The following is a 24,497-nucleotide window of genomic DNA, read 5'->3' on the forward strand; positions in this document are numbered from 1 at the left end:
ATTTGCGCCGTGTAATCAAGTGCCTTAAAGGGACATGTTCACATATTTTGGCATGTTTTGAAGTCTGTCATTAAATGCTTTATATTGATAATTGTAAAAATTGGATCTAAATATATATATATATATATACAAGGCGACTCAATACTCTTCAGCCCCATTGAATAAATAAAAACGACATATAAAAAATAAAACAACTTCATGCTAAATTCTAACTTCCATTTTAATCATTTAAACGTTAAATCGATATAATAAACATTTTAAGCACCACTTTATAACACACAATTTTAATAAAGTATATGTACATAATCATAAAACGAAAAATAAATATGACACAATACTGAATGCAAAACGTTCACTGCAAATTATAATATTTTTCATTATAACATCAATATAATTTATATTACGGGCGTCAGTCTATTACACAATTTTATTATGCATAAATAAATAAATACAAAAATAAAACGACACATAACTAAAACAAGAGCACCGCCTTGCGGGTGCAGACCGCTCATCTATTTTCTTTTTAAAGGTGAACGGACTCTCATTTTCAATCACAAAGGAGGGAGGGGTTGAGTGAAGAGGGGTGTATAGTGTCGGGGTGTGGACATTTATTACATTATCTTCCAAAAATGCGAAAAAAATGCAAAAAAAAAAATCGGGGGAAGGGATTCTTGGGTGCGATGGTTGGACGGTATTTCAAACATAAAATAATAAAAATAAATATTTGTTTTTTAACCGTTTCAAAAAAAAAAAAATTTGGGGGGGGGGGTGAGGTGGGGGGGTTATAGTGTGAGGGTGTGGTGGTAATTTGTGAGATGATCTTACAAAAAAAAAAAAAATTAGGGGGGGGGATTCGGATGGGGAAAGGGGGGTGGTGGGGGGGGGGGATTCTTGGGTGCGATGGTTGGACGGTATTTCAACCATAAAATAATAAAAATAAATAGTTTTGTTTTTTTTTAAATTGGGGGGGGGGTGGGGGTATAGTGTGAGGGTGTGGTGGTCATTTGTGAGATGATCTTAAAAAATAAAAAATAAATAGGGGGGGGGGGATTCGGGGGGGAGGGGAGGGGGCACTGGGGATGGTTTGGGTGGAGTCTATTGTGGTATGTCAGGTAAGAGTAGTTTTGTCAAAGTATCAATCAAATCTAATCATAAATAAAGAAGTTATGGCAATTTTAGCAAAATTTAATAATTTGACCTTGAGAGTCAAGGTCATTCAAAGGTCAAGGTAAAATTCAACTTGCCAGGTACAGTAACCTCATGATAGCATGAAAGTATTTGAAGTTTGAAAGCAATAGCCTTGATACTGTAGGAATAAAGTGGACCTAAACACAAAACTTAACCAAATTTTCAATTTTCAAAGTATAAAAAGGGCACATAATTCTGTCAAAATGCCAGTCAGAGTTACATTACTTTGCCTGCACAGTCCCCTTATGATAGTTAGTAAGTGTTGCAAGTATTAAAGCAATAGCTTTGATACTTAAGGAATAAAATGGACCTAAACACAAAACTTAACCAAAATTGTCAATTTTCGAAGTATAAAAAGGGCACATAATTCTGTCAAAATGCACGCCAGAGTTATCTTACTTTGCCTGCCCAGTCCCCTCATGATAGTAAGTAAGTGTACCAAGTTTGAATGCAATAGCATTGATACTTTCTGAAAAAAAGGACCTAAACGCAAAACTTAACCAAAATTTTCAATTTTCAAAGTATAAAAAGGGCACATAATTCAGTCAAAATGCACGCCAGAGTTATCTAACTTTGCCTGCCCAGTCCCCTCATGATAGTAAGTAAGTGTACCAAGTTTAAATGCAATAGCATTGATACTTTCTGAGAAAAGTGGACCTAAACGCAAAACTTAACCGGACGTTGACGCTAAGGTAATGACAATAGCTCATAATTTTTTTTCAAAAAATAGATGAGCTAAAAAACAAGACTGAAAGCCAAAAAGTTAACCTCAATTGTTACAATTTCATCGATATCATAAACACCGCGGGCGCCAGTCTAAAACACATAAGTTGTTTCCTGTGGCTGCAGGTTTTAACAAGTTATATTATGCATTCGTATTTTGGAATCGTTAACTTTTATCTGTATACACCCCTGAAGAAAACGTGTAGTCGAAAGCGCTAGGGTTTAAGATACACATCTTTTACATTGTTTGAACAATTTCTTTCCATATATATATATTGGCAATCAACATAAAACAAAATGAGCTCATGGTCACGTTTTTACCCAGGTTCAATAGGGGCAAGCTATATATAATTGAAACGACAATCCTTGCGGATTTTATTTGTAAAGACAACAAAATCACCAAAATAAACATGTTTAATTATTTACATATAACATAAAACAACAGCATTAGTGATATGCGCTCTGTCTTAACAAAACAACCACAATAAAATTACGCACGAATATAGACAATATTAAACTTGGTAAGCAAAACAATATAAACACATAAAAATAAATGCAAAAGATGACCGGTTAAAGTTTAGATGCTATTATATCTTTCAATATTAAAATCCTCTTAACAAATATCTCACGATTTTAAAGATATTTACACAATTCAGACATTGGCATAAACAATCATGCAATAATTTAGACAGACCCTGATCCATATGAGGTACACAAGCAATTGAAACGTGCCTACGGGTACTTTCCATAGACATCATTACCCTATATTTACTTATTCAAATGATTATTTGACGTAGACAAACATATAAACACATTTTAATTAATATTGCATTTCATACGGTATTACGAATATAGCACAATAATTATATTGTTACCAAATAATTAAATTTGTATTTGGTAACATTTGTTGTTTAGCTACACATACAAATTAACGCAAAATGTGTTTTTTTTTATGTATCAATTGATCAACATGGCACACAATTAATAAACATCAAGCTATTTTCAGCTATTAAAAAACAGAACAAACATGTTTCATGCATTCAATAAAAGTTAAATATAAACATTCCCAAATATGAGGAAATCTGGTCATAAAACATTTGCTGAACTTGTAGTGGAAGAGTTACAGAAACTGGCCCCACTGAAAGCAAATGTGGGATTGTCAATGTGAAAGGTGAAACACACTGTTACAAAACTAATAAAATGTCAAACTTCATCGTAAGCAATATGTCAATACTGTTAACGTAATATAAGCACATTCATAAGTGTATATTTAAAAAAAATTGCAAAGCAAACATCTTAGTTTTTATTTTTAGCTCGGTATTTTTGGAGAAAACTCGAGGTATTGTCATAGAGATTGTCGTGTCGTCCGCCGTCCGCGTCGTGCTAAAATCTTAACATTGGCTCTAAAATCAAAGTGCTTCCAACTACTACTTTCAAACTTCATATGTAGATGCACCTTGATGAGTTCTACACACCACACCCGTTTTGGGGTCACTAGGTCAATGGTCAAGTCACTGTAACCTCTAAAATAAATTCAGACAAGCTTTCATTTATTCAAAACTGCACCCGTAGCCGAGCGTGGCACCCTTTATGCGGTGCTCTTGTTTAAGCATATTGTATTGCTCTGTTGTATTCTTAATAGAGACAATTTCATTTCTTGACTATTGTTACCATATGGCAACACTCCCTTAATTTGTCATTGACTGATTTCAAATTACATGGTACTATTTTTTCTTCAGATAATCTAAAACAAAATTAAACAAATTTTAAGTAGGTGTTCTTAATAAAAAGCATTTCATATAACAATGTGTTTCTATTGCTTTAAGTATATTTTTCTCTTCAGAAGTTGTTACTGTACATTATTTTAACAGTTTAATACATATTTTAGCATTGACACAAGAAATGTTTTTTATAACAATGGTTTGTACAAATTAATGTTTACAGTGAGTTTATCTTATAACAAGGGACAAAATTGTCACAAAACCAGGTTTTCGTTGTGAAAAAAAAATCTGATAAAGGGAGAAAACTCAAACTGAACTTTTGAAATGACCAAAAAAAATTAACCCCCTTTGTAAGTTTTTTTTTTTTTTTTTTAATCTATTTTTAGTCGTGGCGACCTTGACATTGGAGATATTGACGTGATTCTTTCGTGGGACACACCGTCCCATGATGGTGAACAAATGTGCCAAATGATTTTAAAATCTCACAATGAATGACATAGTTATGGCCAGGACAAGCTCATTTATGGCCATTTTTGACCTTTGAACTCAAAGTGTGACCTTGACCTTGGAGATATCGACGTAATTATTTCGCGCGACACACCGTCCAATGATGGTGAACAAATGTGCCAAATGATTTTAAAATCTGACGATGAACGACATAGTTATGGCTCGGACAAGCTCATTTATGGCCATTTTTGACCTTTGAACTCAAAGTGTGACCTTGACCTTGGAGATATCGACGTAATTATTTCGCGCGACACACCGTCCAATGATGGTGAAAAAATGTGCCAAATGATTTTAAAATCTGACAATGAACGACATAGTTATGGCCCGGACAAGCTTATTCCGCCAGCCCGCCAGCCAGCCAGCCAGCCCGCCCGCCAGCCAGCCAGCCCGCCCGCATTCGCCAATCTAATAACCAGTTTTTTCCTTCGGAAAACCTGGTTAAAAATGGCAACAATACATCGAGGGGTAAGGGCCAGAACGTGATAAGTGCACTTTTCACACTTTTGGGAAAATCAAAAATAAGGTTTTGAGTAATAATATATTTTATTTGAAATAAGATAGGTATATAATAAATTGATTATATACTAGCAAATACTCATAAGATAATACACTAAAATTTAGAATAAGCAGGGTTAAATACAAGATGGTGTTTTAAAGAAAAATGTACTTATATCTTATTGGCATGAAACTAGTCTGTCGAGCCATTAAGTGTATAAACGCACTAAGTGCACTTGTTTACAAATGTTCCGGAACTTATGACTGATTATCTGTGTTTATATAGCTTTAAGTGCGCTTACTGAAAACTGGCAGAAAACACTTTGCACAAGTGCATGCTATAGAAAATGGTTTAAGTGTACTAAGAATAAGAATTTTACTGAATTGTATACTGGGTAAACACTAAAAATGTCACAAGTAACATTTTTTGTCAAACAAAACTTTCATATAGTCCTCTCTGTAAATATTTTTATGAAGAGACCTCTGTCACTATACATTTTACTGTTTCTTTTGTACCAATTAAACTGTTTACTGATTTCAACTGTCCACTGAATACAACACCTATGCATGTATTGTAACAAATCTCAATCAAGCTGATCCGTACTCTGGGTCGGAGTCTCTATCACTTTCCAGTGTGTCAGGATCTGGTAAGCAGTCTCTCACATTTTTGTCATCTGGTATGTCTTCGTAGTATTTGTGATACTCCGAGGGTATTGTTCCATTTCTACACAAAAAAATAATATCTTTCTTTTTAGTAGTTGCTATTGGCAGTTTCTCAGTATACAGTCGTGGTAGCTTTGAACTGAGAGAAATACCTTTTCGTGACTGATTTTTATGCACTGGAATTCCTTGTCAAAGTCATGCTTCACATAAAAATTGCTTATGTCTGCTTTTCGAAACTGGAGCCACTTAACTTTCATCCATTGAATTCTTCTTCCTTCAAGATCAATGATATTTTGTGGAAATAAAGACTTTGCCAGACACTTTAAATCATGGAAGTCATAGTGTTTCATAGGCACAACTGTATACGTTTTTTTCTTCCGAGCCAATCTAACGATTGTGTCCCATTTGCTTGGAACAAAGACTGAAGTACGCCTCTTAGTATTTTCTACTGCTGCATGCACCGAATCACTCTCCATCTGAGTGTGTCCTGTTTCTAGAAATTTTTGATCGATTGTTTCTAAACTAGGACTTTTACTGATGGCTAGTAGCAAAGCTGATGCGATGAACCTGTTTCGATTCTGTCCTGAACAACAATCTGAGTAAAGGCACAGATGTTTTGTTGTCACTGGCAATGACTGTATGTAAGTCTGTATGCAAGTTCCTATCTCACACGATCCCCTGTTGCCTTTGGTTTCATTCCACAGATAGCAAGTCACACTTGCATCTGCCAAAGAATAGAACGACAAATTGAAACAACTTAGTTTCCGCTTATAGTAGACCTGACTGACAAGTGAACACGGTACTGGCAACACGGCTTAAAGTCAAAAGTAGCAACACAGTATGATTTATCTTCTTTGGCTTTAGTTTTGTAGTTTTCTTTCTCAGCTCTTGCTTTTAACTTTCTTTTAATGTGCTCTTCGTAGTCCTGTTTGATGGTTTCTGTTAATTCACCATCTGTCTCTTTCTGGTGGTATACGACACATGTTTGACATTGATAATTTTTAGGTACATGAAATGAATAATTATATTCCTCACAGAATACTGTTCTGTACTTTGAGGCACTGACATCTTTCTTTTTCTCTGCTACACACTTCTCTTTACATAACCTATACATCTGTGTGATATTAAGATCATTTCCAAGAAATTTTCTCCTTGTGTCTTGCCTTGTATAGTGGGCCTCAACCATAGGGAAAGATTCAATATGCTGTCTAACCTGGTTAATCACTGCTTCTGGGGTCTTATTGTGTGGTGTATGTTTCCCTCTTATGTCAAATGCAGCAAATTTTCCAGTGGATGAGGACTTCAAAGCCGTTTCTACCACCATATTGCCAATATTTAACGTCTAAGAAAAAAATCTTTACGGACTCGCTTATTGTCAAGGTAGAGGCTTCTTGAACACACACGTCTCTTCTTTGCACTTGAACGAACTCTCTCAAGAGTGTTTTCCTTCACATTGGAATATAAAAAGTCCTTTTGGCGTTCGTAGGATCCAATATTCCAGTAGTTTTGAAAAACTGCATCTCTTTGCTCATGTGTGAAGATTTTTCTACATTTATATTTGCAGTTGCAACGAGCATCTAATAGCCGCTTTGCTTCAACAGACTTCCCTTTTGTATTTGTGTACTGTAGTCCAAGCATGCGTCGTTTCTTTCTAATATTTTTCTTCCACTTTTCTGGCTGTGCCTTGCGTTTTCTTTTCCCTGTAAATTTTGCAGGACTGTTATACTTTGCCTGCTTTCTTGGCGTGATAGTCTGTACATCAACATTTTCTGTGTGTTCGTTCGTTGGTATTCCAGTGTCAGTGAAGTCATAGTTAGCATTCTTGGGTGTAATTGCATTGGTGCAAGCATCATAATGTTTGAGGCCTGGCACTTGTATGAATGACAGATTTATGCAGTCATTCGCATCAGTGTCTGCATGCAATGTTGGTCTTATCTCATACACAGGATAAGCACGCCTGCTACAGTAAATTTTCAATACTCTTCCAGAAACATTCGCTATTGCTAGGGGCAAAGCATCTGCAAGGTCGTTGTCCCAGTGCCCTTCTTCTCGCAAGAAATTTACTTTTGATATTTACTTATCCCTTTTATTGGCACACGTATTGTTTGGTAAAAAATCTATGTATGTATCTAACTTTGCTGATAGATGATCACATAGTTCCTGTCAAGAATTTCTGGTGATTCAAAGTCACAAGTTGAAACACAAACAGCTTTTAATCGGCAATTTCCATCGCCCTCTATTCTTACTCTTTTCAATCCATTGCTTGCTAACAAGGCATCTATATTTCGCTTGTGCATATCGCTTATAAGTTGTCTTGCTTTGTGCTGGTTGGAACTTTCTTGCTTTGCTTTTTCAATTGCTTGGTGCATATGCCTGAAAGCCATTGGGCGACCTGGCGTATTGCGTTTTGTTCGTGAAAGTTTGGTTGATATTCGTTTCCATGCTTTGTTTCTTATTTTTTTCCTTTGAACCTGGAGGTGAAGGTTGTACATTCTTTCCACTAGGTAAGTGCTAAGATCTTTCAGCATGCATCTTTCTTCTTGCTTCTGATAGATTTCTTTTTTTAATTATTTTCTACTTCTTACGTTTTTGAACTTCATTCATTTCAGAGTCAGAAGAATGTATGTCTTTTTTAGTGATTCTATATGTCGGATCAGCAACATCATCATCTGTGTCTAATTCGCTTTCACTACAGCTACTGTCTCCTTTAAATAAAGACCGTTTACATTTCCTCTGCCTTTGTCTCACTGTCGTTGTCATCAGAATAAGTGTTTTTCTCTGCAGATTTTTCAGTATTGTCATCTTTTTCTAAAATATTTGCTGATTCTTGTATATCATTTAAATTATTGTCCAGTTCATCGTGCAGTTTTGTTGCTATGAACACAATGTTTTCATCAGTATCTTTATTTTCATCTCTAAAATCTTCTAACATTTTGGATATTGATTCCCAGTCTTCTGTAGGCTCCATTCTGCAAATATATTTTAATAATTATGTAATCGTAAATTAAGAATATTTTAATATCAATCTGTAATAACAAACTCTATTCATTTCGAAGAAAATGATAGGCTCTAATAACATGATTTACTTAATTTACATTTACTATACAAAATAGTGAAGTAAAAACTACTAAATAATTGAAGAACTAAATCAATACTCACCTATTATTTAATACATTGCCTTCCTTACTTGATGAAAACATAAGCTTTTATGCTCACATTCCATTCCAGGTACAAGACAAAACATCTGCTATCTTGTTTAATTGTTGAACTTGATACTTAGGTGTTATCAGTTAATTAGGTATAGGCACTTGAAACATTATCACACTGCAAGTGTTGCCTTACATATTAATCTAAACAGGCATAAGTGTACTTATTACATTACGCCTCTGAAAAATCCTTGTATGTTTATTTTCTATTTATATACAAGTGCACTTATATCATTTTGGTACCTACTTTCTGTCGCATTTTCATTAATTTTTTTCCAGCCAGATTGTATCAAGTGCATTTACTACAGTCTGGTTCTATCAGGAATGGATATATAACGTTCTGGCATAATACAAAAATACTCCATAACACTTAGTGCAAGGGGGTTCAATACAATAATTATGCTAAATGACTAAATATAAGCCTGGTTTTGAGTGCAAAAGATGCGGCAGTAAATATTACATATTTCTTTTGCAAAACCAGATTTTCCTTCAAAACTGCACTTATCACGTTCTGGCCCTTACCCCTCGACATGAATACATTACATTTAAAATACAATTGTTTTACAGTTGCTATATGTATATATGGCAAAATATACATATACACTTGATACAGTGATCAAGAAATCTTGATTAAATTACTCACTGATTAAAGAGGATACAATCTGGTCGTCGTTATGTACATATACAAATATAAAGCATAATAAACTATTATGTCTGAAAACAAATTTTAACACTTATGACCATGTTAGTATATGATAAAAGAACACAACTTAACAATCTTTTGCCATTTTTCATAAAACTCTAAAACAAATTAAATATTTATTTTTTAATTCAGTTTCATTTAAAGCTTTTCAACAAGAGTCATACTCTAATCATTTAACAAACAATATCCACTGAAATCAACAAAGTACTAGTAGTAAATACAGAATCGATTATTTTAGGTAGATTAAATAATTTTGCACATAATTTATTTATATTCCCATGAAATACATAGTATGCTACTAAAAAAGATTCATGATCGAATACCGACCCAAATGAGCCAATTGACTAGTATTGTTTTCAGAAGGTTGATAGACAAAAATCTGAAGCGTAAACATTTTACACCTTTCTGAACAAATATTTTAAATTAGCTTATCTATATTAACGGGTTAAAAACAGACAACTGAAACTCGTCTTATAACATGAAAATATTCCAATATTTTTTTTTTCCAGTTACCAGCATCATTTAAACAGCTTTGGCAATCTTAAAAAATCTTTGATAACATTGTATTTCCCATTTATTTACCATCATCAGGATCAATATCTGTAGTGAAAGTTTCATAATACAGGCAAAGACATTGAATAGACATGCAATATGTGTGCTTTAAAATTACTTTAAATGCTTTGTTAAACCAGGGACCTATACAAACAAATTGGTTGGTCACATAGAAAATAAAACGTCAACTATTGTTTTTCTTTGAATACAACTTGGCTGGTCACATACACAATAGAGCATAAACTATTGTTTGTCTTTGAATACAACTTGGCTGGTGCCATAAAAAATGTGGCTATTGACATGACTTTCTGGCTTTCCGCTTGAATTCTTGTGATGTGTCATTCTGCCATTTCGATCTGAACAAGGTCATTCATTTCCATCCGTCATAATATTCAAAGAGTCAGAGTAAGTACTGACCAAACCAGGCGGTATGTAGAGACTAGCAGAACTAAATCAGAATTTATCTCTGAGCTTCTTAGGTTTGACTGGGGTCAATATGGTCACAACTGCTGCAACAGTCTGTGTTTCTGACTGGATGATTTGATTTCGTCAAAAGGCATCTGAAAAAAGACTTGTTACTGTAATTGTCAGTTTTTCATTTTATTTTTGATACCGATGGAAAAAAAGAACACGCAGAGCACTTGGTATTTCAAAATGATACAACTAATCTGATTTGAATCCATCAAGAAAATGATGGTCCTGAGACTATTCATAAAATAATAATTAATAATAAATGATTTAATTGAAGTGTATTCTTTGTATTACCAAATCATTTGGATTGTGATTTGATGAATATACATTTTGCCATCGGAATCAAATGTTGTTTTTTTGAAGTAGTGAAAGGGTTTGCCACCATTCAACCACAATTTGCTTTTTTCTCAAAATTCCACATATGTCAAAGAAAACGAATTCAAAATACATAAGTAGGCAAGCTCAAAGTATGGAATGGAAAATATGTTTAGTTTAATCACACTAGAAACAATACTTTTCGAGTTTAGACTATGCATAAAAATCCAACAGCAGGATGTACGTATGGACGGACAAAGGTATATCTACATTCACCCACACATCTATGAACTTGGGGGCGTAAAAAAACATGCACATGACTTGAACACTCACCTGAGGTTCGCTCTGCATTTTGTTCACAGACTGAGGGTCCTTCACCATGGAGATTCCAGAATATCAAGATGATGACTGCTTAAGGTGCAAATGCTTCAAGAACAAACTCAACGCCTTGCTATCCGGGTTTCTGCAATTTAGTATGCAATGTATAAATTAAGACAACAATTTTTAAGACTTAATAAGCATTTCAATAAAATTGTAAAGTATCAAAATGCGGGTTCAACCCTGGCAACACACATGATACTCTCTCATAAAGCCATTCATTAACTTAATAACAAACAAACTAGAGCTTTGTCACAGATGTGACGAATACCCCCACATGAAGAGGGGATGAAAGGTACTTGAAATAGGGAAACCCATGCTGAATGTGTAAAACGCACCCGTGACCCCTTGACCTAGTTTTTAGCCCGGAATAGCCCATATTCGAACATCAAAGGTCATCTAGATTAAGTTTCCGACCAAGTTTGTTGAAGAGGGGATGATAAGTACTTAAAAAGGGGGCAGACGCCATACTGAATGTGTAAAACGCATTAAGTGACCCCGTGACCTAGTTTGTTCTCCCTGGAAGGGCCAGTGTTCAATCATGGCCTAGAGATCATCTATATTGAACTTCTGACCAAGTTTGGTGAAGATCGGAAGTAAACTTCGTCAATAAGAGAGCGAGAGCGGACATCATGCTCAATGCATTAAACGCACTAAGTGACCCTGTGACCTAGGTTTTGGCCTGGCATGGCCAATGTTCAAACTTGGCCTAGAGATCATCTAAATAAAACTTCAAACTAAGTTTGGTGAAGATTGGATGAAAATTACTTGAATCAAAGAGCTGACAACATGCTGAATGTTTAAAACGCACTTAGTGACACCGTGACCTATGATTTGACCCGGCATGACCCATATTTAAACACTTAATACGGACAGACCGACAGACATGTTCACCCCTAAACTAAAAGCTATGAACATCACTGATCCCTCTTCGTAATTCAATGTTAGTTTTAAAACCATATTTACAGTTAATATGGAACCTGATTTTGTCAAGATTTAAAGAGTCAAATATGTTGGTACCTGCTGATAAATTGTTTCATGTTATTGTTGTTGTGGTTTTGAGTTGTAATGTAACTATAGATGTTAAATTTAAAATGCAAATTCGAGGGTTTAGCTTGAAACTTTTGCATTTTCTACACATTTCTATATAAGAAACAGTAGTTTGTGGCTGAACCCACTTAGATTGGATAAACTGGTCAATTAATTGAAGTGCAGAAACCCCAGTTTGTATTGAATTTTACCTATTGGGTATTTGTGAAAGCAAAAGGTTGAGGCTATTACGACTGGGTCTCCTGAATGCTTTGTCACAGTGAACTCGTTTGCAACAACAGGGTTACTTACCTATTGAGATGCAGAGTTTGATAATGTGGACATCGCTACTGGGCTTGAACTTGTGAGTATAAGACTTCTGTGAACAGATAGAAAGACCTTAGGGTATCCCAGGAATGTGTCCCTGTAAACAAAATAATTTAATTGCATTCTGAAATGGCATCAATTATATAAGCAGTCAATCAATGTTGCTTGAGTAAAAAAATATTTAAGAAATAAATTATGTTTGAAGGATCTTGATACAAATGGGATAAAAACTAAACACTTGATACAAACATAGCCTTCTATAAATTGTACAGTTGATACAAACATCTTGTGTCCCTCTGGAACCAATATTTATTAAGTAACGTGCAACACTAAAAAGGTGGGACGGACATAAGTAAGGCTGAAAGGAAGGACTGGGAGAATTACAGACAAGAACACATGTGTATGCCCCCCCACTGAGCCCTTTCAAGGCAATACAAATGGCGGCTATTATAAATATTTAACACTTACATAAATGATTTGTTTAAGTTAGCAGCCAGGATAGAGTTATATCAATATTAAACACACCCAAACTGTTTAAATTGAAATTTTGAGTGAAACACTGCACATTATAAATAATTAATTACATTACCAACCTACCTAATTGACGAGGCTATCTTGGCCACTGGCCAAGAAAGTATGGAGCCCCAGGTTCAGTGTGGCTCCACCTTGCGGGTAGGACTACACTGTAACTCCAATATAGCGCGGTCAATGGGGTCCAAGCCGCGAAACAGCGTTATAACGGATCCGCGTTATAGGTTTTGAGCTCATTTACTGCAGGGCGCTATAAAAAAACAGGTATAGAATAGCCTATAATATAGGTCATGTATATTGCCATGCTGTGTTGACGCAAATACATGCATATAAACCGAATCGTATCGATAACAGTATACATACCGCTTTTCTTATGTGCACACATATCCGATAATCCAATAAAATTGCAACATCACTTAAAAAATAATAATCTTGAACATTAATGACGATATATGTTTAAGAAATTCGTAAACACAACCGTACGCATATATGCCATTTTCAGAAGTGTTAAGAGTACAGTGCATTATGGGGCAGAGCTTTTATTGGACGAGCGACTTTAAATTTAGATTTAATGCAATACGACTCATGTACAAAAAATTGTTTTATTGCGTCATACACATGCAAAAAACGTGTTTCCCGGGGACTTTCTGATACCGCGCGAAAATGAAAGTGAAACTCTGTTAACAATTGCCGGTACACTGCGTTCGCATGTAAATAAATCGTCTGCATTATTTAATTTCTTATACACGAACTGAAAGATTAAATGACATAATACTAGAATGATAATAAAATGACAGAAAAATTTGTTTTATACAGTAGGCAGTATATTTCACAGCCGCTCATTTAATATAGTTAAACTGCAACCATATCAAAGTAAGAACGTTTCAATCATTTTGAATTACTTGAATTGTATAACTATCCCGCTTGCACTTAACTTATGGAAATTATCGCATTATACCGCTCTGATGAGGAATACATGTAATAAACACTGACACGCGAGTTTTTCACACCTTTATTGACATTACACAACAGATTAACACCAAGCTGTCAATGTTGTTTAACCTCGAGGCGATTATAATCGGTTCAACGAACGGTAGAATAAAGCAATCCACATGACTGTGATTGCCGCCATCTTTGAATAGTCTGAAAAAACATGAAGTTGCATAATACGGATTTGAATCAGAAATCAAATGGAAGGTTGGAGAAAAAATGGGATCCAAGCACCCTCCGCGTTATATTGGATTCAGCGTTATAACGGAGCGCTTTATATTGGAGTTACAGTGTAGTTGAGCATTGGCCCCAAGGTCCTGGGCCAGGAAGTGTCACTGGGCCCTGGGCCCAGCTGACCAGACAGCCTGTTGTTCAGCTAGGTACCGATCTATGATTGCATGGGTTCCTGTAGGAACAGGCTTTTAAAACAAAATCCAGAAATTTAAATAATTATTGAAAATAAATGAAGAAAAAAAAAATTGAAATGAGCTGAAGGCTTTTACATAATTATTTTTCTAAAATTAAATATAATTTTTACAATTTTATTAAAGCAGATTTTTCTGCAAGGATAAACTTTTGGTCCAGGGGCTGGATTTCGGTCGAAAATATACAAAACTTAATGCCCATGGGTGGTATTCCAGAAACATCTCAAGTCATTTCTTAAATATTTTCACTTAAGTTAAAAAATACAATGTTTTGTATTTCTTTACTCAATAAAGACATGCATGTTTTTTTGGTAACTCTCAAATAACATTGACATAATGATGTTATTTTGATGTAATTTTCGATGCCTAACTATTGCAGTATGAAATAAAACACTGAAGAAAAATTCCCAATTTAAGGGTAAAAATAAAATTTAACTTAAGATGCTTCTGGAATACCACTCCTGACCTTCTGTGATTAAAATTGATATCAGATCAAGTGCTATTTGCATTTTATTTACTAAGTGTGATCAATCTTAAAGCACATAATTCCCACTTGATGCTAGGAACTTTTCAGGCACATAAAATACTGATGTTAAGTGAAGTATACAAGCCTCATTCTGGGAAAATAGGGCTTAATGTATGTGCAGTCTGCACAGGCTAATCTGAGATGACACTTTAATAGGACTTTATGTACGTGCAGTCTGCACAGGCTAATCTGGGATGACACTTTAATAGGACTAAATGTATGTGCAGTCTGCACAGGCTAATCTGGGATAACAATTTAATAGGACTAAATGTATGTGCAGTCTGCACAGGCTAATCTGGAATGACAATTTAATAGGACTTAATGTATGTGCAGTCTGCACAGGCTAATCTGGGATGACAATTTAATAGGACTTAATGTAGGTGCAGTCTGCACAGGCTAATCTAGGATGACAATTTAAGCACATACATGAAGCCGCATATCCCAGAACACCGCTAAGATACTACTTATTGTTCTTATTGCTGCTGCTGCTGCGACTGGGCCTTAGACAGAGATGGAGCAAGTCCTGACGCTGAAGTCGCCACCCCAAACCTGAGAATTGCCAAGAACAACTGTTGTTGAATGGCGTCAATCGCATACTGCTCTCCAGGCCTAAGGTTCACATTATTCGAGAACAACATATCGAGGTCAGTCACATTAACGGACGTGTCACGCAACGCCTGCTCTACCTGTTGGATCAGATCATTTCAGTTTGAGCGACTTGTCCGGCCTAATTTGTCGACGCCCATCATCCAATTGTTGCTAAGCGACATCGATGCCGAGACGGAAGTCGAACTCACCAAGGCTCTGCTGTCGGAAGTGTTGATGTAGCCAACATGGGAGAAGATATTTATAGGAGGCTTGGTAGTCTGACGCAAGACGTCTTCGTGCTGAATTTCTTAAGCAATTGTAGTATTTGTGCAAGAAGGGGGTTGTCATCGACTTTCACTTCAATGACGTTTGTCATGTTTGCTAGTTAAGTTCACTGAAAAGGAAATGGAAAGTAAACTAAAACCGGATTGTTTAGTGACACATGAATAAGCCTTGCAACACCTTACTTTACAGACCTGTTTTTTTAAATGCCAAACATTGTGCCTATAATTGATATTTAGAATATTGCAATTAATTTTTCACTAATTAGAACTCAGAATAACGTAGTATCAATGTTATACGCGCACCAACTTGAAATTGGAATTTTTTGTGTTTGTAGCAAGGTGTAATATTTATTTTTTTGTAAATCAAAAACAGGCATTACTTGAGCAATTTAGAATGTGAGACTGTACACCTTTAATTGTGTGACTATAGAACTTTAAATGTGAGACTTCATAATTTTAAATGATACTCAGCAATTTAAAATGTGAGACAACACAACTTTAAATGTTACAATCTACATTTTTAAATGTGAGTCTGCACACCTTTAAATGTGAAAGTTTATGACTTATACCTGAGACTTAACAACTTTTAATGTGAGACAATATAACTGTATGGCATTTAATAAGAAACAATAGATGTGAGTTCAAAATAGTTATTAAACTTAGTGAAATAAGCAAACTAGAGCTTTGTCACAGACGTGACGAATACCCCCACATGCCGCATTGACACATAATATTTTGCATGTCATCTTCACAAAAAACAGCGGACACCATGCTCAATTTTTAAAACGCGCTAAGTGACCCCTTGACCTAGTTTTTGACCCAGAAAGGCCCATGTTCTAACTTGGCCTTAAGATCATCTCCATAAAACTTCTGACCAAGTTTGGTGAAGATCGAATGTAAACTACTTGAATTAGAGAGCGGACACCATGCTGAATGTTAAAAAATGCACAAAGTGACCTGGTGACCTAGTTTTAGGCCCGGAATGGCCCATGTTCTAACTTGGCCTAGAGATCATTAAGATAAAACTTGTGACCAAGTTTAGTGAGGATTGGATGAAAACTACTTTAATTAGAGAGCGGACAACATGGTGAGGTTTAAAACTCACTAAGATACCCCGTGACATAGTTTTTGACCCGGCATGACCCATATTCAAACTTGACCTAGACATCATCTAGATACAACTTCTAACCAAGTTTGGTGAAGATTGGATGAAAACTACTTGAATTATAGAGCAGAAAACATTGTGATGTTCAAAACGCAGTAACTGACCAACTGACCATGTTTTTGACCTGGCATGACCCATATTCAAACTTGACCTAAACATTATCAAGATACAACTTCTGACCAATTTTGGTGAAGATTGGATAAAAACTATTTGAATTAGAGGGCGGACAACATGGTGAGGTTTAAAACACACTAAGTGACCCCGTGACCTAGTTTTTGACCCGGCATGACCCATGTTTGAACTTGACCTACACATCATCTAGTTACAACTTCTGACCAAGTGTGGTGAAGATCTGATTTAAACTACTTGAAATAGAGAGCGGACACCATGTTCAATGTGTAAAACGTATTAAGTGACCCTGTGACCTAGCTTTTTATCTGGTATGGCCCATGTTCGAACTTGGCCTTCAGATCATCTAGATAAAACTTCTGACCAAGTTTGGTGAAGATCGGATGAAAACTACTTAAATAAGAGAGAGGACACCATGCTGAATGTTAAAAAACGCACTAAGTGACCCCGTGACCTAGTTTTTGACCCGGCAAGGCCCATGTTTGAACTTTGCCTTAAGATCATCTAGATACAACTTCTAATCAAGTTTGGTGAAGATCGGATGAAAACTACTTGAATAAGAGAGCGGACATCATGCTGAATGTTTAAAACGCACTAAGTGACACCGTGACCTAGTTTTTGACCCGGCAAGGCCCATGTTCGAACTTAGCCTAGGCATCATGTAGATGCAAGTTCTGACCAAGTTTAGTGAAGATCGGATGAAAACTACTTGAATTAGAGAGCGGACACTTAATACGGACCGATAGACAGACCGACAGACAAGTTCACTTCTATAAACCCCCTAAACTTCGTTTGTGGGTGTATAATTAAGCCAGTTATTCTGATAAAAAAACTTTAACATGTGCTATAACTAGGGGCTAGCTCTGTGCAGAGTTTATTTTTACCATTTTTGGATTGGGACAATTAAAAATCATAGTGTTTTGAATTAAATTGGGAAAATGGTTGTAGTTTTTGCTAAACATAATTTAACAAGGGACAAAATTGTCACAAAACCAGGTTTTCATTGTGAAAAAAAAATCTGATAAAGGGAGAAAACTCAAACTGAACTTTTGAAATGACCAAAAAAAATTAACCCCCTTTGTAAGTTTTTTTTTTTTTTAAATCTATTTTTAGTCGTGGCGACCTTGACATTGGAGATATTGACGTGATTCTTTCGTGGGACACACCGTCCCATGATGGTGAACAAATGTGCCAAATGATTTTAAAATCTCACAATGAATAACATAGTTATGGCCAGGACAAGCTCATTTATGGCCATTTTTGACCTTTGAACTCAAAGTGTGACCTTGACCTTGGAGATATCGACGTAATTATTTCGCGCGACACACCGTCCAATGATGGTGAACAAATGTGCCAAATGATTTTAAAATCTGACGATGAACGACATAGTTATGGCTCGGACAAGCTCATTTATGGCCATTTTTGACTTTGAACTCAAAGTGTGACCTTGACCTTGGAGATATCGACGTAATTATTTCGCGCGACACACCGTCCAATGATGGTGAACAAATGTGCCAAATGATTTTAAAATCTGACAATGAACGACATAGTTATGGCCCGGACAAGCTTATTCCGCCAGCCCGCCAGCCAGCCAGCCAGCCCGCCAGCCCGCCCGCATTCGCCAATCTAATAACCAGTTTTTTCCTTCGGAAAACCTGGTTAAAAAATTGAGAATAAGTGCTATCAAGATAAATTGCACTAAGGTTCAACTTATAGAGCTGCATAAGGAAACAAACTCAATTTGTAACCTATTAAAACATTGTTTCGGGTCAAACCTTGAATTGAGAACTATAGCCAGTAATTATGGAAAAAATAAACTGTTTAAGATAAGGTATGGGACTCAATTTTGGCCCCAATTTCGACAAATGAATAACACTGTATGATCTCACCTGAAGCTCAAGAAGCTGAGCTGATATGCTGGCCTAGCTGATAATACACTGATATTGCCAAAGGCTGAATTTGAGTTCTGATTAACTCAATGTTGCAATCAAAACATTCTTTTTCTTCCGGGAAACCATGAATTGAGAACTTTAGCCAGTAATCATGGATATAGACTTTATGAGATAAGAATGGGGCTGAATTTCGGCCCCAATTTCAACAAAATAATTAACACTGTAAGGTCTCACCTGAAGTTCAAGAAGCTGAGATGACATGCTGGCCTTGCTGATATTGCTAAGAGACGAGTTTGAGTTTTGATTTCTTCAGGTTGAGAGTCGAAGGGCGTATTGGACCACACAACAAAACTGCTGTTATTTTTCAAAGCCTTCTCTCACATCAATTCAATGCGAGGCCTTTTGGACTCGGAGTGCTAAGTGCTCATAACAGAAACTAGACGTGTTCACTTTAAGCACCTTGTTCAAAATAGTGGGCGTAATTTGCGTCTGTTGCACACCCCATGGATGTATGGATCTCTTAGTGTTTACAACAAAGTCATTACTGCCTTTCTGTGTCAGCATGGATGTATTGTGCTCTGGGTGTTTACATCCAAGTCATTACTGCCTTTCTGTCTCAGCATGGATGTATCGTGCTCTGAGTTCACAGCAAAGTCATTACTGCCTTTCTGTGTCAGCATGGATGTATTGTGCTCTGGGTATTTACATCCAAGCCATTACTGCCTTTCTGTGTCAGCATGGATATATTGTGCTCTGAGTTCACAGTAAAGTCATTACTGCCTTTCTGTGTCAGCATGGATGTATCGTGCTCTGAGTTCACAGCAAAGTCATTACTACCTTTCTATGTCAACAAGGATGTATTGTGCTCTGTGTTCACAACCAAGTCATAACTGCCTTTCTGTGTCAGCATGGATGTATTGTGCTCTGTGTTCACAGCCAAGTCATATCTGCCTTTCTGTGTCAGCATGGGTGCATCGTGTTCTGTGTTCACAGCCAAGTCATTACTGCCTTTCTGTGTCAGCATGGATATATCTTGCTCTGGGTGTTCACAACCAAGTCATTACTGCCTTTCTGTGTCACCATGAATGTATTGTGCTCTGAGTGTTCACAGCATAGTTATTACTGCCTTTCTGTGTCAGCATCCATATATCTTGCTCTGGGTTTTCACAGCATAGCCATTACTGCCTTTCTGTGTCAGCATGGATATATCTTGCTCTGGGTGTTCACAACATAGTCATTACTGCCTTTCTGCGTATGCGTGGATATATCGTGCTCTGGGTGTTCACAGCATAGTCATGACTGCCTTTCTGTTTCAGCATGGATGTATTGTGCTCTGTGTTCACAGCCAAGTCATTACTGCCTTTCTGTGTCAGCATGGGTGTAGCGTGTTATGTGTTCATAGCCAAGTCATTACTGCCTTTCTTTGTCAGCATGGATGTATTGTGCTCTGGGTGTTCACAACCAAGTCATTACTGCCTTTCTGTGTCAGCATGGATGTATTGTGTATACAGCATAGTCATTACTAACTTTCTGTGTCAGCATGGATGTATTATGCTCCGGGTGTTCACAGCATAGTCATTACTGCCTTTCTGTGTTAGCAAGGATATATCTTGCTCAAGGTGTTCACAGCATAGTCATTACTGCCTTTCTGTGTCAGCATGGAAATATCTTGCTCTGGGTGTTCACAACCAAGTCATTACTGCCTTTCTGTGTCAGCATGGGTGTATTGTGTTCTGTGTTCACAGCCAAGTCATATTGCCTTTCTGTGTCAGCATGGATGTATTGTGCTCTGGGTGTTCACAACCAAGTCATTACTGCCTTACTGTGTCAGCATGGATGTATGGCGCTCTGGGTGTTTACAACCAAGTCATTACTGCCTTTCTTTGTCAGCATGGATGTATCCTGCTCTGGGTATTGACAACCAAGTCATTATTGCCTTTCTGTGTCAGTAACATTGCCAAAAGTCCGTTCTATTATGATATTTTGGCAGCTGAGAGGACAATCTGGGGCAGTCCGCAACCCTACTGTTGTCCAAACTATCAACAGCAGATGTATCCCACTAGGAAAGCTTACGCTTTTATTGTTCCTTGATTTTCTTCCGTTCAATTTCTGTTTGTCCCATAAAGATTGGAACAACTTATTGAAATTTTTATTCTTCATGATATTTGTTGTGATGTCCAACAGCAACAACTGACTGTTAGCGTTACCATAACTACTGCTATAACTGTTTGTGTCTGTAACACTCGTCCCTTTCAGGCCCACGCGGAACTCTAGCTTAACAAAACTACCCAGGCTTATGTTTGGAAAACGTGACGTGGGCATTGCGTTTGTTCAGAACAGAATCATGCTCAGAATTTGCTGCAGAACGGAGTTGTTCAACGATGCTGACTTTTTGAGGCAGGGGGTCAAGGGAGAGGAGCTAGAAGTCAAGGGAGGGGAAGGGTCGTTCTGGACTGGGGCTCCTGCAGGCGGGACTGGTGCGGTTGCTGGGCCAACTCGATATCAATGCTGGTGCTCTGCTGAAAACAACAACACAGTGGGTGATAGGAACTTGTTGCAAATTATTTTACAATCTATCACAAATTATGCCTCTTGACTGGCTGGGAAGGTTTTCAACAACATGAATTTCTAATCTGGCATTTTATTGGTTCCTTGTCCTTAATAGCATGAAGATAAATACAATTAAGTCATTTTGTATAAAAACAAGAAAAGTGTTGGCTTATGCTATACTTATCTGTTCATTTATATCTATTTTTACTCCATTTTCAGAGATGTATTTTCATAAGCCAATATGCGGATCACTAATGTTAGAAAGTGTCGTCTCAGATAAGCATGTGAAATTCACATCAGCTTATAAGGGAGGGTACTTTCTGACTAGACAGGATTTTCATAAAGAGGATTATTTGTTCAATGAAAAATACCTTTAAGAGGAAAGTGTTGTCCATGATTAGCCTGTGTGGGCTGCACAGGCTAATCTGTGACAACAATTTAAGCACATGCATTATGCCCCATTTTTCCACATCACAGCTTATTTATCTATTAGCCAATTTTTTGCTGCATAACAAAAAGAAGGAAAACCATCTGGTTAAACATTTAATATTTTTTTATTGTACTTATTCTATTAATCAGGTCTACGCTGCTGACCAAGGCCTTTTTTCCAGACGCTAGGCATAAATGGGTTAATAGTCCTTGTAAATTTAACTTAAATGGGAAATTTGTTAGCTTTTGGGGTAATACCGTGAATTCTTTTTCTCAGCAAAGCAAGAAAATAGATATGTTTACGAGCACCTGCGGAAACATGTAAACTTCCTCACTCCACTGAAAACAATAATTGACTGTCTTACCCCAAAAGCAAACAAATGTTCCTTTTTGAAAATTCGCAATAATGGCATCAGTTATATCAGAAGTCAATCAATGTTGTTTGATTAAAAATATATTTAAGAAATAAAGTATGTTTGATGGATCTTCATACAAATGAGATATAAACTAAACACTTGATACAAACATTATATGTCCCTTTGGGACTTAAATAAGGATGAAAGGAAGGACAGGGAAAATTACAGACAAGGACAAATTTGTATGCTTCCACTCCCATCAAGCCCTTTCAAGGCAATACAAATGGCAGCTATTATAGTTTACAATTACATAAATGATTTGTTTTAGTTAGCAGTACGAATAGAGTTTTATTAATATTAAACACACACAAACTATTTTTATTGACATTTGGAGTAAAACACTACAAATTATACATGGTAAATTAAATTACCAACGCACCTTATTGACGAGGTAGTCTTGGCCCCTGGCCAAGAAAGTATGGAGCCCCGGATTCAGAGTGGCTTCATCCTGTGGGTAGTACTATTTGAACATTTGTCCAAAGGTCCTGGACCAGGAGGAACAGGCTCTTAAAACAAAATGCAGGAATTAAATTAAATATTGAAAATAAATGAAGAAAACAATTTTAAATGTGCTGAATGCATTTAAATATTTTTTTACTCAAATTAAAGAGAATTCAACAATTCGATTTAAGCAGATATTTTAATTATGCAAGGAGAAACTTTTGGTTCAGGGTTTGAATTTTGGCCCAAAAATAGACAAAACTATGTTCTGACCTTCTATGACTAAAATTGATATCAGATCAACTTTTATTTATTATTTATTTTCCAAGTTTGATCAATTTAAAAACGAATAATTCACATTTGATGTTAGGAGCTTTTCTTCAATCAGGCAGAAAAAGGACTGATGTTAAGTGAACTATATGAGCCTCATTCTTGGAAAATAGGACATGATGTATGTGCAGTCTGCGCAGGCTAACCTGGGATGACACTTTCATAGGACTAAATGTATGTGCAGTCTGCACAGGATATTCTGGGATGACACTTTAATAGGACTAAATGTATGTGCAGTCTGCACAGGATATTCTGGGATGACACTTTAATAGGACTAAATGTATGTGCAGTCTGCACAGGATATTCTGGGATGACACTTTAATAGGACTTGATGTATGTGCAGTTTGCACAGGATATTCTAAGATGACACTTTAATAGGACTTGATGTATGTGCAGTCTGCACAGGATATTCTGGGATGACACTTTAATAGGACTTGATGTATGTGCAATCTGCACAGGATATTCTGGGATGACACCTTAATAGGACTTAATATATGAGCAATCTGCACAGGATATTCTGGGATGACACTTTAAGCACATACATGAAGCCCCGTACACCAGAGCACCGCTCAGATACTACTTGTTGTTCTTATTGCTGCTGCTGCTGCTTTGACTGGGCCATAGACAGAGATGGAGCGAGTCCCGACGCCCAAGTTGCCACCTCAAACCCGGGAATTCTTAACATCAACTGTTGTTAAATGGCGTCAATCCCATACTGGCATAAGGTTAACATTATTCGAGAGCAACTTATCGAGGTCAGTCGCAATAAGGGACAAGTCACGCAACACCTGCTCTATCTGTTGGATCAGATTGTTTCTGTGTAAGCGACTCGTCTAGAACAATTTGTCAATTCCCAGCATTGAATTGTTGCTAAGCAACATCGATGCTGGGATGGAAGTCGAACTCGTCAAGGCTCCGCTGTAAGAAGTGTTGATGAAGCCAACATGGGAGAAGATGTTTGGAGGCTTGCTACTCTGACGCAAGACGTTTTTGTGCTGAATTACTTAAGCGAAGGGGTCAGGATTGTCATCGACTTTCACTTCAACGATATTTTTATCTTGGCGGCTTATAGTGTTTGCTGAAAAGAAAATAGAAAGTAAACTAAAACCCGATTGGTTTAGACTTAGTGACAAATAAATTTGCCCTGCAACAAAATACTTAACACACCTGCTCTTCAATGCCAAACGTTGCGTCTATAATTGATATTTAGAATATTGCAATTATTGTTTTACCAATAAGAACTCAGAATAGCGTTGTATCAATATGTTATGCCCCAAAAACTTAATATTAAAATTTTTGGGTTTAAAACCACGAAAAATACATAGTAAAGTACAGTTCATAGCAATGTGTAATTCTTTTTTTAACAAGAGATGTGTTTGTCAGAAACACAATGCCCCTACTGCACTGCTTTGATTATATATTTTTGTTTTTGATTATAACCCTTTACAAATACTACTTCCCTTGTAAAAATGATCTGTACCTGCCAAATGCTAAATATAAATTATCTCCCTTTTAAGCGTGTT

General features: G+C 36.5%; 2 protein-coding genes across 12 annotated transcripts in view; both read right to left on the bottom strand.

The window, feature by feature from the left end:
* LOC127864180 (uncharacterized) overlaps positions 1–24,497 on the bottom strand; it is a 327,718-nt gene that overhangs the window by 107,868 nt on the left and 195,353 nt on the right. For 4 of the 11 annotated variants that reach the window (XM_052403877.1, XM_052403859.1, XM_052403862.1 and 1 more), the window contains exons 6-9: positions 23,517–24,052; positions 22,583–22,709; positions 19,043–21,327; positions 15,300–15,732 (exon numbers count right to left, since the gene is read on the bottom strand). The gene's annotated coding sequence lies outside the window, so the exon portion shown is untranslated. The remainder of the gene's footprint in view (positions 1–15,299; positions 15,733–19,042; positions 21,328–22,582; positions 22,710–23,516; positions 24,053–24,497) is intronic. The other 7 variants (XM_052403868.1, XM_052403861.1, XM_052403864.1 and 4 more) reach the window with 5 other exon arrangements.
* LOC127864935 (uncharacterized) overlaps positions 2,313–24,497 on the bottom strand; it is a 60,726-nt gene continuing 38,541 nt past the window's right edge. The window contains 3 exon segments of the mRNA XM_052404828.1: positions 2,313–6,632; positions 6,635–7,227; positions 8,024–8,266. Coding sequence (XP_052260788.1) covers positions 6,055–6,632; positions 6,635–7,227; positions 8,024–8,266 — 1,414 coding nt within the window. The 3' untranslated portion in view covers positions 2,313–6,054.

The sequence above is a fragment of the Dreissena polymorpha genome, chromosome 1 (assembly GCF_020536995.1).
Source record: "Dreissena polymorpha isolate Duluth1 chromosome 1, UMN_Dpol_1.0, whole genome shotgun sequence".
In the NCBI taxonomy this organism is placed as follows: Eukaryota; Metazoa; Mollusca; class Bivalvia; order Myida; family Dreissenidae; genus Dreissena; species Dreissena polymorpha.